The sequence below is a fragment of the Macaca mulatta genome, chromosome 18, assembly GCF_049350105.2.
Source record: "Macaca mulatta isolate MMU2019108-1 chromosome 18, T2T-MMU8v2.0, whole genome shotgun sequence".
In the NCBI taxonomy this organism is placed as follows: Eukaryota; Metazoa; Chordata; class Mammalia; order Primates; family Cercopithecidae; genus Macaca; species Macaca mulatta.
The window spans coordinates 59,143,984-59,160,871 of record NC_133423.1 but is presented as its reverse complement, the minus strand read 5'-3'; the positions used below and the strand labels follow the sequence as shown (position 1 = coordinate 59,160,871).

Sequence of the window (16,888 nt, the reverse complement as noted above, 5' to 3'; positions counted from 1 at the left end):
AGGTTTGGGAACCTTTGTCTAGATTTCAGAGGATGTAGGGAAACACCTGGATGTCCAGGCAGAAGTTTGCCGCAGGGGCAGAGCCCTTGTGGAGAACCTCTGCTGGGCAGTGCAGAAGGGGAATGTGGGGTCAGAGTTCCCACAGGGTTGCCACTGGGGCACTGCCTAATGGAGCTGTGAGAGGAGAACCACTGCTCTCCAGACCCCAGAATAATAGATCCATCAACAGCTTGCACTGTGTGCCTGAAAAAGCCACAGACACTCAACACCAGCCCATGAAAGCAGCCAGGATGGAGACTATAACCAGCAAAGCCACAGGGGTGGAGCTTCCCAAGGCCATGGGAGCCCACCTCTTGCAACAGTGTGCCCTGCACATGAGACATGGAGTTAAAGGAGATCTATTTTGGGACTTTAAGGTTTAATGACTGCCCTATTGGATTTCAGACTTGCATGGGGCCTGTAGCCCCCTTTCTTTGGCCAATTACTCCCATTTGGAACAAGTTTATTTACCCAATGCTTGTATCCCCATTATATCTAGGAAGTAACTAACTTGCTTTGGATTTTACAGGTTCATAGGCAGAAGGGACTTGCCTTGTCTCAGATGAGACTTTGCACTTAGACTTTTGAGTTAGTACTGGAATGAGTTAAGAATTTGGGGAACTGTTGTAAGGGTATGATTGTGTTTTGAAATGTGAGCACGTGAGATTTGGGAGGGGTCAGAGGTAGAATGATATGTTTTGTCTGTGTCCCTACCCAAATATCATCTTGAATTGTAGTTCTCACAATCCCTGCTTGCTGTGAGAGGGACCCAGTGGGAGGTAATTGAATGATGGGGCAGTTCCCCCATGCTATTCTCATGATAGCAAGTAAGCTCTCACAAGATCTAATGGTTTTATAAGGGGCTTCCCCCTTCATTCAGCTCTCATACTTCTTCCTGCCACCACGTGAAGAAGGATGTGTTTGCATCCCTTTCTACTATAATTGTGTTTCCTGAAGCCTTACCAGCCTTGCAGAACTGTGAGTCAAGTAAGCATCTTTTCTTGATAAATTACCCAGTGTCAGGCAGTTCTTTATACTAGCATGAGAATGGACTAATACAGTAAGCTTTTATAAATAAAAATGGTTTTTAAATTATTGATAAAACAAAAATTTTAAAAATATTTCAGTATTTTCAAAATTGTTAGCATACATTTTTATCTTGGCTTAATTATTATTTTACATTTACATCTGCTTGATATTTTAAGATGTCAAGGTTTGGCATAAATGACATAAGGCTATAAACATAGCCAAAAATAAGCTTTGTGTTTTTTGACAAAAAAAAAAATTTAATATTTGCTCATTCCACAAAAATCGCTAAAACTTGTGAGTTAGTGATAAAAATACTCATGTATTTAACCCATGTGTTTAAGATTCTTACTTAGGTGAATATCTGATATTCACAGGCTAAAAAAATGGCCAATAAAAAATAATGACTGGAAATAATGACTACATTTGTCTAATATCCAAGTTTTCAGAAGTACTCCAGATAAACTATTAAAAATTGAAAGAATTAAATACATATAAATAGGATACATGCTTGTAGAAAAACCTTGTGTAATTCAAAATCTTAAAATTATTTTACATTGAATAATAAATGCTTATTAAATGTCTGGGTTATTTCTAATTAAAAAGGAGTTATAACATGAAAAAACATGTTTCTAAAAATTATGAAGTGGTTTCACCTATAAAATGCCAACATCTGAAAAACAGTTCATGACTTCTTTTTTCCTAGGCTTTCACTAAAATTTAAAGTTATTGAGAATAAGAATTCTAATGAATCTATAGTTCTATAAGTTGTGTTCTTATTGAGAAAAAATAACTTTATGTAATTTGGAAATTAAAACTCAATTACAAAACAATATTTTAAAAACTAAGTAGGAAAGAGAGATGTAAAAGTGTTACAGACATAAAGATGTATTTTTGTATACAAAATGTTATAAAAATAATTTTGTATGCAAAAGGATCTTATATGGTAAATTTTTGTCCCAAAACAAAATGATTTTTTTTTTTTTGAGATGGAGTCTCACTCTGTCACCAGGCTGGAGTACAGTGGCACCATCTTGGCTCCAGCTCATGGGTTCAAGCAATTCCCCTGCCTCAGCCTTCTGAGTAGCTGGGACTACAGGTGCGCACCATCATACCCGGCTAATTTTTTGTATTTTAATAGAGATGGGGTTTCATCATGTTGGCCAAGATGGTCTCAATTTCCTGACCTCATGATCTGCCCACCTCGGCCTCCCAAAGTGCTGGGATTACAGGTGTGAACCACTGCGCCTGGACAATGATTGGTTATTCTAAAAGAGGTAGTATAGGACAAATCAAAAGGTCCACACATGTAGATGGCCTGTGAATGTCATGATAAAGTTTGTGAAAGAACATTTAAAAGATAAATTGTACATGGAATTAAGTTGGCTATAATTAAAAAGAAATTATTGGCTGGCCACTGTATATCACACCTGTAATCCCAGCACTTTGGGAGGCCAAGGGTAGATTGCTTGAGCCCAGAAGTTTGAGACCAACCTGGGCAGCAAGCTGAAACCCCATCTCTACAAGAAACACAAAAATTAGCCAGGCGTAGTGGCATGTGCCTGTAGTCCCAGCTATTCAAGGGGCTAGGGTGGGAGAATTGCTTGAGCCCAGGAGGTGGAGGTTGCAGTGAGCTGAGATTGCACCACTGAATTCCAGCCTGGGTGACACAGTGAGACCCCCTCTCAAAAAATAATTATCTATAATAGTTTAAGATTGGTCCCCTATGTTAAAACAATATTTTCTTAAGGTATTATTTTATTGTCAATGAAATTACAAGACATTTTTATTTTTAACTCTGTTCAGAATCTTTAACATACAGTTCCCTTATTCCCAATGGCCTCTGCAGGCAACACTTTCCCTGCCTACCAATCACTCTTGGACTCCTCTCAGGGAGTCAACCCAGACAGTAACCCAGAGTGGGGCATATTGCCAGTCTTACTCTATGATGTCCTGGCATGTCTCCAATAGAAAAAAAGAGGTGGGTACTGTATATGTATGTTCTCTTCACAACTTTAGATCTTTATAACTGAAAGTCTCTTTCTAAAGGACTAAGGAAAGATCCTTAGGGGTTTCAAAACCTCATTTGAAGTATTATAAGATTCATCATCCTAACTGGGCAGATGTTCAGTCCCTTTGGTACATTCTCCTCACTGGAACAGGAAAAACAAAACTAAACAAAAAACAAAAAACAACAACAAAAAACTGTTCTCTAATGGACTTGGGAGGAAGTGGGACTAAGCCCATAAGTATAAGACAAACAATCCTATTTTATGTCTCAGAGCACATTAGACATTAGACATAAACTCTTAAAAGTGAATTTAGAGCTAGACACTCTCATCTCAAGACTAGTAGACCTGGCCAATAAGGTGTTCAACAACTGGGATAGGGAGGAGGAACATAAAAAAGAGAGAAAGGCCACATGGCAAGTCTACTAATGGGCTACTGCTCTCCAGTGCCAGCTGGATAACTTACAGGATACCTATCAATAGAGAACCGCAGCTCCAGTGAGTGTCCCTCAGTATCCTAACCAGGAGAAAGCATTTTGAAGACCTAGGAGACTAGGACCATACAATTGTGCCTTCTTCAATATGCCTTCTTCAATGTGCCTCTTCTTCAGAGAGGGTCACTGGGAAAAGGCCTGTCCCCTCCACATCTGAAGGGAAGGGACAGAGGGCTTGTGCCATTGAGGTGCTTCACACAGGAAGATGGTCAGAGTAGGAAAAAAGATTGACAGGGTCCGGGGACTCCTCAGTTGGCCCTCCAGGTATCCCCCAAGGAGCTACAGCTTTTACTGGATGTAGGGTGCAAGACTGTTGATTTCTTGGTTGACACAGAACCACCTACAACGTTTTGAACACCCCCTGGGGAAGACTTACCCACCAAAATTGCAGGATTATAGGAGTGTGAAGGAAGACAAAAGATAACACCTTTATTGAGCCTCTAAAATATATATTAACTCAACCAAGAGGCACTAAAAGGGATAGTCCTAGTAATTAATGAGCTTAGAAAACAGGGATTCTTGAGGGCCTGCCAAGCTCCATGCAATATTCCTATCATCTCTGTTAAGAAACTAAATGGAAAGTATCAATTTGGACAAGATTTTAAGGCAATTAATGAGGTAACAGAAAACATACACCCAGTGGTAACTAATTCTTATATTCTACCATGTTACTCTGTCCCTGAGTTGGATGTAGAACTCAGTCCTGATTCTAAAAGATGCCTTTTTCTGCCTTCCACTGGGTACAGACTCTCAGTCCCTCTTTGCTTTCAAATATCAGGATCCCCAGACAGGCAGAAAACAGGAGTTAACATGAACTGTGTTAACTCAGGGGTTAAAAAACCTCCTGCACAATATTTGCAGAGACCTTAACAAGAGACCTGGGGTATCTGACACTTTTGAATATGTGGCAGCATGTGACCAAGCATTCCAAAACCCTAAAACACAGCTCATGAGGCCACAGCAGTATCCCTACCCAACAAGCAAACTTTTCTATCTTTATGTTCATGAGAGAGGAGCAATTGCCCTAGGAGTACTAACTCAAAGGTTGGGCCCACTGAGCCAGGTAATGGTCTATTTTTCCAAGCAGCTGGACTCAGTTGCTAAAGGCTGGCCACCTTGCCTTTGATCTGTTGCAGCTATGAAACTCCTTTTAAAAGAAACAGAAAGTTAACCTTTGTGCACCCACTAACCATTTGGGCTTCTCATCCTACCCAGACTGTCATAAAAGAAAGCTGGGTGGAATGGCTGCCACTACACAGGGCTCTCCAGTTACAGGTAATGCTTATTGATAATTCCCATATAATGTTGAAGATGTTTAACAGCTTGAATCTGGCCACCCTCCTTCCATCTGAAGATGGCCACTTATCTCACAACCACTTAGGGGTGACAAAGGAAGTGTACTCCAGTGGACCAGACCTTAAAAGTAAACCTATTAAAAATGCAGAAGCCTAATGGTTCACCAATGGGAGTAGCTATACGCAAGAGGAACAGAGGAGGGTGGGTTATCCTATGGTCTCTCTCACAGGTGTAAGAGCTAGTGCTCTTCCACTGGGAGGCTCTTCACCAAAGGCAGAGCTTGTTGCTCTAGCCCATGCCTTAGAGTTGGAGAAAGGGAAGGTGAATACATGAAGGTGAATACAATGAATACAATAATTCCAGGTACACCTATTCCATCTTACATGCCCATAAGGCTATTTGGAAGAAAGGGGCATGTTAACCTTTGTTAATAAACAGGTAAAAAATGGTGTTGTTATTTTAAGGTTATTAGAGGCTGTAAGAAAACCAGCCTAGGTAGCAGCAGTTCACTGCCATGGCCACCAAAAGGGAGGGGCTGAGATAATTAAAAGAAATAATAAAGCTGACCTTGCGAAAAAACAGACAAAGGGTCATTTCCAAATGCCACGTTTGCCTTCCTTCCAGGGTCCTACTCCTTTTATCCCAGTTTTATCTCAAAACATGGAATAAAAGCCTCCAAATGTAGTTATATCAAAAGTCCTGACCATCCAGGATGGCTAAGAAACCCTCATAAGCAACTTCTTTTCCCAAAAGCAGTTACATTGCAGGCCATTTTTTAAAAAGCCCATTCTAACACTCTGGTCAGGAAGCCCTTTATGACTGGGAGCTTCACAGAGCTACAACTTCAGGGAGTTCTCAGGGAGCTAATCAAAGAGGTGGTTGAGACTTGCTCCACTTGCTATGTTAATAACCTTAATACCCACCCCACATGGGGGGCCAAAAATGGGCCACTCAGCTGGTCCAATACCAAGGCAGATGCCCAGGGGAAGAAGATTGCCCAACTGATTTCAGAGTTAAGCTCAGAGCCTCAAGACACTATTAATGCGTCCTAGTCCTCACTGGATTAAAAAAAAAAGCCTTTGCCACCAAAACTGAAATTACACATGAAGTGGCAAAGGTGCTATTAAAAGAAACTGTGCCTAGATTCAGGCTGCCATGGTCAATCCAAAGTAGTAACAGACTAGCATTCATATCTTTCATTACTAAGGCTACTTCTCGGGGTCTAAAAATTAAATGGTGCCTACATGCCGCCTGGAGCCCACAATCTTCAGGTAAAGTAAAACATACCAACCAGAAAGACCCTCAAAAGGACTTTAGCCAAATTATGCCAGAAAACTCATCTCTCATGGATTTTGTATCATCCCATGTCCTTGTTAAAAATGAGAATAGCTCCACAAAGAAAAATAAAACTGAGGCCTTATGAGCTAAGACTGGTCCAAGTCAGGTCAGATAACCAGGAGGTCTTCAAAAATATGGAAAAAAATAAGATATGCCACCTAAATTTTAAAAAGTAGTAAAAGCCCTTCAGGCCTATAGAAATTGAAAATTACCTTCACTGTCGGATCTGACCCACCATCCCTTTCAACTGGATACTGGGCTTACCTAAAACCCTGCAGATGGGGGAGACCACAAGATCATTTACAACCTAAATATACGAGCCCATATCTGGTAATGCTCATAAATAACTCTGCCTTAATGTTACCAGGAGTGATGCCTTAGGTTCACCACACCTGAGTAAAAGCAGCCTCAGAACCTAAGGAAAAAATTCCCACTAACCAAGCTAAATCGCTCTCAGATCTAAGATTCCTGCTCAAAAGGATTGACAGGAAAACTTAAAATACATGACACCCTGGAGAATGAGACCTAGGGCATCAAATCCCCAGAGAAGCCAAAATGTTTAATGGTTTCCTGTCCCCATCTCACCTAAGGAATAAAAGGCAATTAGGCTTATTCTGGCTGGTACTGGGATAGCAGGTGGTCTCATAGCCCCTAGGAAAGGTTTGCCTACAGTTGCGGGAAGTCAGGGACCCTGAACAGAGGGACCAGCTGAAGCCATGGCAAAAGAACATAAATTGTGAAGGTTTCATGGACATTTATTAGTTCCCAAAATTAATACTTTTATATTTTCTTATGCCTGTCTTTACTGTAATCTCTGAACATAAATTGTGAAGATTTCATGGACACTTATCACTTCCCCAATGAATATCCTTGGGATTTCCTATGCCTGTCTTTAATCTCTTAATCCCATCATCTTCTTTGTAAGCTGAGGAGGATGAATGTCACCTCAGGACCCTGTGATGATTGTGTCAACTGCACAAATTGTTTGTAGAGCATGTGTGTTTGAACAATATGAAATATGGGCATCTTAAAAAAAAGAACAGGATACCAGCGATGTTCAGGGAACAAGAGAGGTAACTTTGAACTGGCTGCTGGTGAGCCGGACGGAACAGAGCTATATTTCTCCTCTTTCAAAAGCAAATAGGAGACATATCACTGAATTCTTTTTCTTGGCAAGGAACATCCCTGAGAAAGAGAATGTGCCCTGAAGGTAGGCTTATAGACGGCCCCTTTTAAGGCGTGCTGTCTTTTATGGTCGAAGCTGAAGGGATGAAATAAGCCCCTGTCTCCTGTAGCACTCCCAGGCTTATTAGGTGGATGAAAATTCCTACCTAATAAATTGTGGTCAGACAGGTTGTCTGTTCTCAAACCCTGTTTCCTGATAAGATGTTATCAATGACAATCCTTGCCTGAAACTTCATTAGCAGTTTTAATTTCCCCTCATCCTGTGGTCCTGTGATCTCACCCTGCCTCCATTTGCTTTGTGATATTTTATTACCTTGTAAAGTATGTGATCTCTGTGACCCACACCCTATTTGTGCACTCCCTCCCCTTTTGAAAATTGCTAATAAAAACTTACTGGTTTTACGGCTCGGGGAACATCACGGATCCTGCCGACATGTGATGTCTCCCCCGGACACCCAACTTTAAATTTCTCTCCCTTGTGCTCTTTCCCTTTATTTCTCAACCCAGCCGAGACACTTAGGAAATAGAAAAGAACCCATGTTAAACATCGGGAGCGGGTTCTCCTGATAGCCTACCATGAGTTTACCCTCTGCAACCTCACAACAGGTATAGAAATTCTAGCGTGTAAGACTAGTGATGCCCTTACCCTCCTCAAAGTCTCCCTAGACTCACTAGCCAACACTGTGCTTGATAATCATCTGACTTCTGATTACCTCTTGGCAAAAAAAAAAGGTGAGGCACGTGTGGTCACCAGCTCTTTCTGTTGTGCTTGGGTAAGTAATTCAAGATTAACAACAACAACAAAAAGACATTAAAATCATCTACAACCAGGCCAAGTGGTTGCACCAATTTAACCAAAAGGGCACAGACCCTCAAGGAATATGAAAATGATAAAACAGGCCAGCCCTGATTTCACCTGATTTTTACCCAAACTGGGCCCTTTAGCTACCATCCTACTTATCTTGATCTTCAGGCTCTTTCTCTTAAACTGTCTGGTCTCTTTTATGTATAAGCAAATCAAGGCCATACAGTGATATAAAAAGGTAGGCTTATACCCAGGAGATAACCAGACCTATCTAAGACTAGCTAGGGAAAAAATTCACTCCTCTAACAGGCCCCATATTGTCAAAGGTGTTCGAACCAGAGTGACTCCATTTTGACTGAGGGCTAGGAAAATGAGGCTGGGCCTTGGCTGCATTCTCAGAAATTTAGGCATTCCTAGCCTCTAGATGTTTATGGTAAGGGAACAAACTAATAATGTTTACTACACAGACCCAGATTTGGGAGTGTCCAGATCTCCCAATATCTGGCAAACAAAGGCACTCCTAATTTTGTCTTAAAGATAATAATACCGATTCTTGCAAAATATAGTAATTAAGAAAATTAATCCTTTATCACAAACCCTTGTAGCACAGCACATCTCCCCATATACACAAGCATTGTACTTAGAGTGGACACATTCCTCCTCTTACTTTCAGAAACGTCCTACTCTGTCTATGGAGTATCTGTCCTTTCACCACTTTACCTCTCTTAATAAACTTACTTTTGCTTTACACTGTGGACTTACCCTGAATTCTTTCTTGCACAAGATCCAAGAACCCTCTCTTGGGGTCTGGATTGGGACCCCTTTCCTGTAACAATATTAACATCCAACTTCAGATTGAGGAAGTTGTAGAAGACAGACTTTCACCCCTCAGCACCCTTCAAGAATGAGGAGTGAATATACAGAAAAGGGGGAACTTGTTATCTAGTGTAATGCCTACATGACATAGCTGAATTTCTACCCTGCCTTAACTCTGCTTAAGAAACAGAACACCTGTGATAAAAAACAGTTCCCTTTGTAACCAGACCAGCTGAGACAGGTTTAAACCAAGATAGCCAACCAAAGGACTTCAAAAGGACCTCAGGCCTCATTATAATCTCATTTCCATGCTAAATGACCATTGCCAATCCCCATGACACAACTGGAAGAAGGCATAGGAGGACAAAAATGAAGCAGCACTCTGGTTCCGGGAAGTTGACTACCTATTTCTGGAAAAGACATGAATATTCCCTCCCCTTGCTTTTAATGTCCAACCTCCTCATTAAATAAATCCTATATTTTAATCCCCTCACCCTTCATTAGTGGAGAAGTTGAGTTGTGAGTCATGTTACTACTTCTCAGTTCCATGGTCTGCACTGCTTAATGCTGACTTTTGGTTTTGGGTATTGGTACCATGACTCCAAACAAGGAAAGATCCCATCTTCTGGGAGAGTGGCTTTGTCAGTAACATGAATATCAGGGAGGAGAAGCTGAAATCATTGGAAGCCATGTCAGATGCTGCTAACAACAGAATCCTTTGGTCAATTGCATTTCTCATAGTTGGTGGTCTCCAAGGTGCAGTCATATGATCTTCACATTAAATTCAGGACAAAAGGAAATGATTTAAATAGACAATAAGCCAGAAGAAATTCTTCAGAAGGCTTGAAAACAGAAAATGTGAGAAAATGATTAAGAAGCATGGAGTACCCAATAAGAAAATCTAATGTATGTTTAATTTGAGCACAAGAAGACACAGAAAATGGGACCAAGGAAATGTTTGAAAAAATTGTGACTCAGAATGCTCAGGATTAATGAAAAATCCAATACATAGAAACAAAAAGACTAACAAATCCCAATGGAATAAATAAAAATTAACACCTAGAATATCTTGAAAAATAAAATTAATTAAAATTCATAACAAAAAGATGTTCTTAAAAACAGGCAAAACAGCCAAAGGAAAAAATATATAGATTAGATGCATAAAACTGAAAGTCAAATGGTCAGCTTCCTTCTTAATGGCAAAAATGAAAATTAATAGATTATGAAATGTTATAACTAATATATGAAGGTCAACTAAGAATCAACAATTCTATGAAAAAAGAAAATGTCTTTCAAACAAAAATTCTGAAAGTTTATCATCAGGAAAACTTTGCTAAAGGTTATGCTAAAGGATCTATTTCAGCCAGAAAGTACTCTTAGATGAAAAGTCTAACATTCATGAAGAAAAAATAAAAATAGTTATTTTGTGGGTAAATTTAAAAAATAACCTTGACTACTTAAAACAATAATAATGTACTTATCTGTTATACAATGAAATATTCAGCAACAGTAACAAATATTTAATTCAGAAGAAATGTAATAACTAGAGTAAAATTTTTCTTAGTTCCTTTTATTGTCCAGCAGGATAACAGTATCAGTTGTTTTTTAGAGTCTGACAACATTAAGTTTTCCTGTGGCAATTAATAGGATTTCCTACTAAAAGAATAGAAATAAAATTGTAATACTCAAATTCAAGAAATAATAAAATAATAATCAACATGAAAAAAGGCAATAAAAAAGAAAAAAATACAACAAATGTGGCAAATAGAGTAAGTTATGTGGTGGTTTATATCCAAGTATATTAGTGATTCATGAATGCACTTAATGGTCCACCCTTGAAAATATTTTCAAACTGAAAAAAATGTGTCTACATGGTGTTTATAACAGATATATCTAAAATATAAAAACTTCAAAGTGTTGAGATTAATTGAAAATATTAATCAAAAGAAAGCTAGTACAACTGTATTAATGCCTTGATTGAGTTTAAGCAAAAATATTCCAAGAGTCAAAGAAGGTCAATTCATAATGATAAAAGAGGTTAATTTGTATCCCAGGAGGATATAACAACTTCAAATTTGCATGCACCTGAGAATATAGACTCAAAATATAGGAAGCAAAAACTGATAAAAATAATTATGTACACAAGTGAGCAATTATAGACGCTCCTCAATACTTGACAGAAAAAGTTAAAAAAAAATTAATAAACGGAGCAATGCCTCTCAAACATCACCTTGGAGTCTTTTAAAAGTGTAGATTCTCATTTAATAGGTCGGTGTTGAGTCTAATTTTCTGAATTTTGAATGAACACCTGGATAATGTTAATGTTGTGGTATAAATATTAACCTCCATGCTTAGTAAACTTGATCTAATGGAAGAGTAACAACAGTACACTCAACAAGTAAAGAATGAATGTTATTCTCAATGACACAAGGAATACATGCCAAAAAATGCCATCTTAATTAAGACTAAACAATTTTCATGGTTTGAAACTATATACATTTTTCTCTGGAAAAAAAAAAACTATATACAATTCAACTGGAAAGCGATAATAAAAATTAATTAGAACTCAATATATAAATTTTTAAAATACATATTTCTTAATAACCCATGGGTCAAAGAAGAAATCATGATAAAAATTAGAAAATATATCCAATTGATCACATATAACTAATCAGGTTAGTTATAAAAGAGATCTATTTATCAACTAAATAGATAATATTTAATTACATGTTGAAATATACATTGGATGTGAGGAAATATAAACACCGTAAGAAATGAATGTTATCTAAGTTGTGGAATTTTGTATAAATTGTATTGATTTTGCTTATATGTATATGACTCTAACTCCCATAGTGACTATAAATTCTTTTATACTAAATCATTGATCAATTTGAATAAATAAAAATACTATATCACACAGAATCATAAAGAAGTTATAGTCAACAAAAGGAACTGAAAGAATATCAGAAAATAAATACATCAGGGACAAATGTAGAAAATAAAAAACCCTCAATAAATAATATACCAAAAATATGTAATCTATATATTTAAATATTTCATTTTATTAGTAATCAAATAAATTCAAGTTGAAATATTACATGCTAAGTATATAATTAATTTATTGATATCTAATTTGTTTTTAATCATATCCCATACTGAATTTTTTTTAATAGTTACTTTTGCACACGTTATAGGTATATTTATTGTTATAAGATGTCCTCAGGCAATTTGGCAATATATATGAAGAGCTTTAAGATGACACAGAAATATAGTACTTTGGAGATTTATACATACATAATTTTACATATATGAAATATACATCTTTTTATTTATATATAAACTTGGTGATGAGACAGGTATGAATAATTTAAAATTTTATTTTTCTCTTAAAATTTTCTGTATAGAAATATATATTACATTTTTACTTAATATTTAATTTCTAAATGCTATAATTAGTGTTTGTGAAAAATTCTTACTTGTAGGCCTCTATGCTTTTTTCATCCTGGTGAATATCTTTATCCATCTCTTCTTTAATTTGCTGAGCCTTCAGTCTGGCATTTTCACAGGCTTCTAAAGCTTCTTCAAGTTCTTCACAAACTTTTCTGTGTAGGTCCATTACCTAGAAATGAAAACATTTTTGCTTATATTTGCACTTAATGGTTAATTAAAAATAATAACTTTAACTTAGTGTAGTATTGATTTAGATTAAAAGTTCTTTAGAAACATGTTCTCCCACATTCAACCTATTGTTTGGTAAGTGTAATTTCAGCCCTGACAGGCATTAACGCTGGGAATGTATAAATGTTACTGAAGAAAATAATTTCAATATCCAAGTTAACATGTCCAAAATGAAATCATTATGTCTTCACTCATAAAAATATAGTTTTATTACTCAAATAATACTTTATTATTTAAAAAGTCAGAAAACAAAGATGAACAATGACAAAGTCACCTGTACTCCTCTCCACTAAGAAAAACCATTATTCTTAGGTTGGTGCAAAAACAATTGTGGTTTTTGCCATTAAAAGTATGCACCAACCTAATATCTTAGTGTAATACTTCAAAATATTCAGTTTTTACTCTTTTTACTGATTAAGAAACATCATACTAATCTCGTGTTTTACTAACAAACATCATACTAATGCTCGTGTCTTCATCTCTTCCTTCTGTCTCTCTCTGTATATCACTGTATCACATTACTTTTACTTAGTATTCCCTTATATCACACATACTCATGATTTAACTCATTGTCAATTATATGAGCATTATGCACAGTTTGACATGCACAACATATGTATGAGGGACACATAACATAAACAGTACTATGATGAACCATGTAAGGAAATTGCACAATCTATAGTTATACTGCATGTTCTTGAATATTTTCTTCAAACGTACTGTTAAAACAGAATTTTCTGAGTCATAAGGTATTAGCAAATATTTTAAGAATGTTGATTAATATTGGTTGCCAAATTACTCTCCAGAATAAGGGGTAACAGTTTGTATTCTTACCAGTGGAACAGAAGAAAGTCCATGTTTGAAAACTCTTTCCAGAATTTTACATTACTTTTTTCTAATAATATTATTTAAATTGACAGGCCAAAAGGTTATTGTGTAAATTTTACCAGAATTTGATGGCTGTTTCTATAACAATTTTGGAATGATTGACATTTTTACTATAATAAGCCTTCCCGTCTTAGAATATATTATGTGTCTAAATTAATTGTCTATTTATTTTCTTCAATATGATTTCATAATTATAGTCTTAAATGTCTATATCTTTATAAATTTCGTCATCAATATTTAATGACTCTGCTAGTAAAGGAGTTTTCTGTTTATATTTTTAACTATTTATTGAAAGTATGGAAAAACTTTATTCATGCTAGTAAAAGTATGTTGTATTGGATGGTTTAGTTCTGGTGGATACAAACTTATTTTGAAAACAACAGTCTTCTATTTGATGTTTTAATTATAATAATACTAAAATAATTTTATTTCACAATTTTTAAATGTGTATCTTTTATTTCATTTTATTGTCCTATTACATAGGAAAAATCCTCAAAATGATGTTAAATTGTAATAGGGATGTCAGGTTTACCTGATTCGTTCCTATTATTACAGCTTTAGCATTTTAGTGATTAATATGGATGCTTGTGTGAAATAGTTCTTTATTTAAATTAAGGTATTTTTTAAATTTTAATTTTTTATTACAATTGCCAGTTTTTGAATAATGAATACATCTTAAGCATCTTTTGATAAAATTCTATTTTTTAATCATGTTGATACAATAAATTACATACCTAGATTTTCTGCTGTTAAACCATTGGCACATTGTTATAATAAATTTTTTTGGAGTGATATACTTTTCTTTTCTTATATTGAAGAATTCTTTGGCAAATATTTTATATAATTTTTCGAATATGTATTTATTGGTAACTTATATATGTAATGTTATTTTTGCAGAATTTCCATAAAGTTTTGGTATTGAAATATATCACCTTCATTTAATTAAAACATTTCCCTCCTCTTCTTTGGACTAAATATTTAAAACAATATTGGAATTATTCATCTTTTACAGGTTGGATCATATGCAACTGCAGTATCACCAGCTTTAGGGTTTATTATTAAGTGTAATAATTTGATATTTTATTTTTGAGTTTCCCTTTGATACTAGAATAATATCCACATACAAGATTTTTCTTGTGGTTAAGGTATTTTAGTAGTATAATTTTCTTTTTAGTTTTATGGGATGGTGATCTTACAATGCATCTTTTGAAGTTTACCCTTTCTAAATTTTCTTAAGTTTATTTGTTGAAGTAAAACTTATATAGTATAGAATGGGACAAGTTAAAGTGTACAATTCAGTGGCATTCGGTACATTCAATGTTGTACCAACATGACCCTTTTCTAGTTCCAGAACATCTTCATCATCCCAAAGGGAAACCCTGAACTCATTAAATGGTTACTCCCTAGTCTCCCCTTCCTGTTTTAAAAGATTCTCCTGGTGGGAAGATGCAACACAGTAAAACTGGGCTAGATGAAAGGCAGAATTCTGTTACTTACAGCTCCAAAGGAGAGATGGCTACCAGGTAGGGCCGTGTTAGGGGTTTCAGCTGGGGACAGGTTAGCAGCAAGCTGGAGCTATAGGGGACAGCTTATGGGTGGCAAGCAGTGGAGGTAGGTAGCTAAATTTCAGAAGATCTCTGTGGAGTGGCTAATTTTAATCATTTCAGTAGACTCTGAAGTACAGTGGGTTTCACTACTTGTTTGGGGCCTCTGTTGAGAATAGGATGGGTACATAGTGGCGTGGAATGTGAGGGCCCAGGAAGGGGTTGGAGATGTGGGTTTAATCAGCTTCTCAAGAAAGGGAGGGCCAGCGTTTAGCCACGGCCTCAAAACTGAGTAAGACAACACAACACATTGTGTACTCTAAGAAGTAAAATACGTGCCTTGGCTACTCTGTCATGCCTGGAACTCTGGAGGGGCTGAGTGTCCTTGCAAGCCTTGTTTTATGGCCTTAGCATATCTAGAGACATGTGGGACCTTGATTTATATTTTGGGTATCTATGAGGCAAGGGATTCCCAGAGTTGTTTACTCTAAAGGGGCAACTCTTTACTTCCCACTCTGTATCCTGTTGCTTTGGGGATTTTTTTCAATTTTTTTTTTCTTGTTTTGGGCTTCTAGTTTCCATCTTTGTCTGCTAACTTATATTGCATACATTCTTGGTTACAGAAAAAGGGGATTTAGCAGCCCTCTGGCCTAACTTGAAGGCAGCCTTCTCTCTCATTCCAAGGCTTCCAGTCTACCTCCCAGGTATTGGGGTGTGCACTTAAAGAGGTATAGCAGACTCCCTTTGTGAAAACCCAATTAGCCCAAAGTATCAGTCCTTTCACATGTTGTAATGCAGCAGCATTTACTAAAGCCCAAGCACACTGGCTAGGAGTTTTGAATTTTTTAAGCAACCAGGTAACTTCAGCAGGCCTCTAGCCAGGGCCTTAAAACTAGGTCAAGATTGCATAATAAAAAAATAATAAAAGAGTTTTAAAATGTTATTACGGACACAACATGACAAACAAAATTTGATATTACATTTCCCCCAGCCCTACGCAGTCATTAATCTTTCTGTGTCTATGGATTTACTTATATTGGATCTTTTATATAAATGAATTATGCAATATGTGACCTTTTGTGTCTAGCTTCTTTACTTAGCATAATGCTTTCATGTTTTATTCATGTTATAGCATGTATCAGTACCTCATTTCTTTTTATGGCTTAATAATATTTTGTTCCATTGATATATCACATTTTGTTTATCTCAGTAAATAAACATTGGGCTGTTTCTTTTGGTTATTGTGAATAGTGTTACTAACGAATATTTATGTACAAGTTTTTGCTTTTGCTTTTGTTTCTTTAGTCTCAGCTTTTGTTTCTTTTAGATATATACCTGGGAGTAGAATTGCTGAAGAATATAGTAATTCTGTGCTTAGCTATTTTGGAAATAACCAAAATGTTTTCCATAGCAGCTACACTATTTTTGCATTCCCACCAGCAAATTACAGTGGTTCCAGTATCTCTAGGGTATCCTTGTTACTTTCCATTTTATTTTTAATCCTATCCTAATGGGTATGACTGGTATCTTATTGTGGTTTTGATTTGCATTTTTTAAAGACTAATGATGTTGAACATACATCTTTTCATGCGTTTGCTGCCCATTTGTATGTCTTTCTGAAGATATGTCTATCTGTTCACTAATATGAACAGATATACAACAGATATATGTATGTCTGTTCATGGTAAGTTCTCTGTTTATTTTAAATTTAGTTGTTTGTCTTTCAGTTGTCAAATTATAAGAGTTCTTTATATACTCTGGGAACTACAT

The 16,888-nt window shown here is 36.3% G+C and overlaps 1 protein-coding gene across 1 annotated transcript in view; it reads right to left on the bottom strand.

Moving 5' to 3' along the window:
- Window positions 1–16,888, bottom strand: part of CCDC178 (coiled-coil domain containing 178) — a 483,853-nt gene that overhangs the window by 386,999 nt on the left and 79,966 nt on the right. Inside the window, exon 9 of the mRNA XM_001101213.5 lies at window positions 12,485–12,627. Coding sequence (XP_001101213.3) covers window positions 12,485–12,627 — 143 coding nt within the window. The remainder of the gene's footprint in view (window positions 1–12,484; window positions 12,628–16,888) is intronic.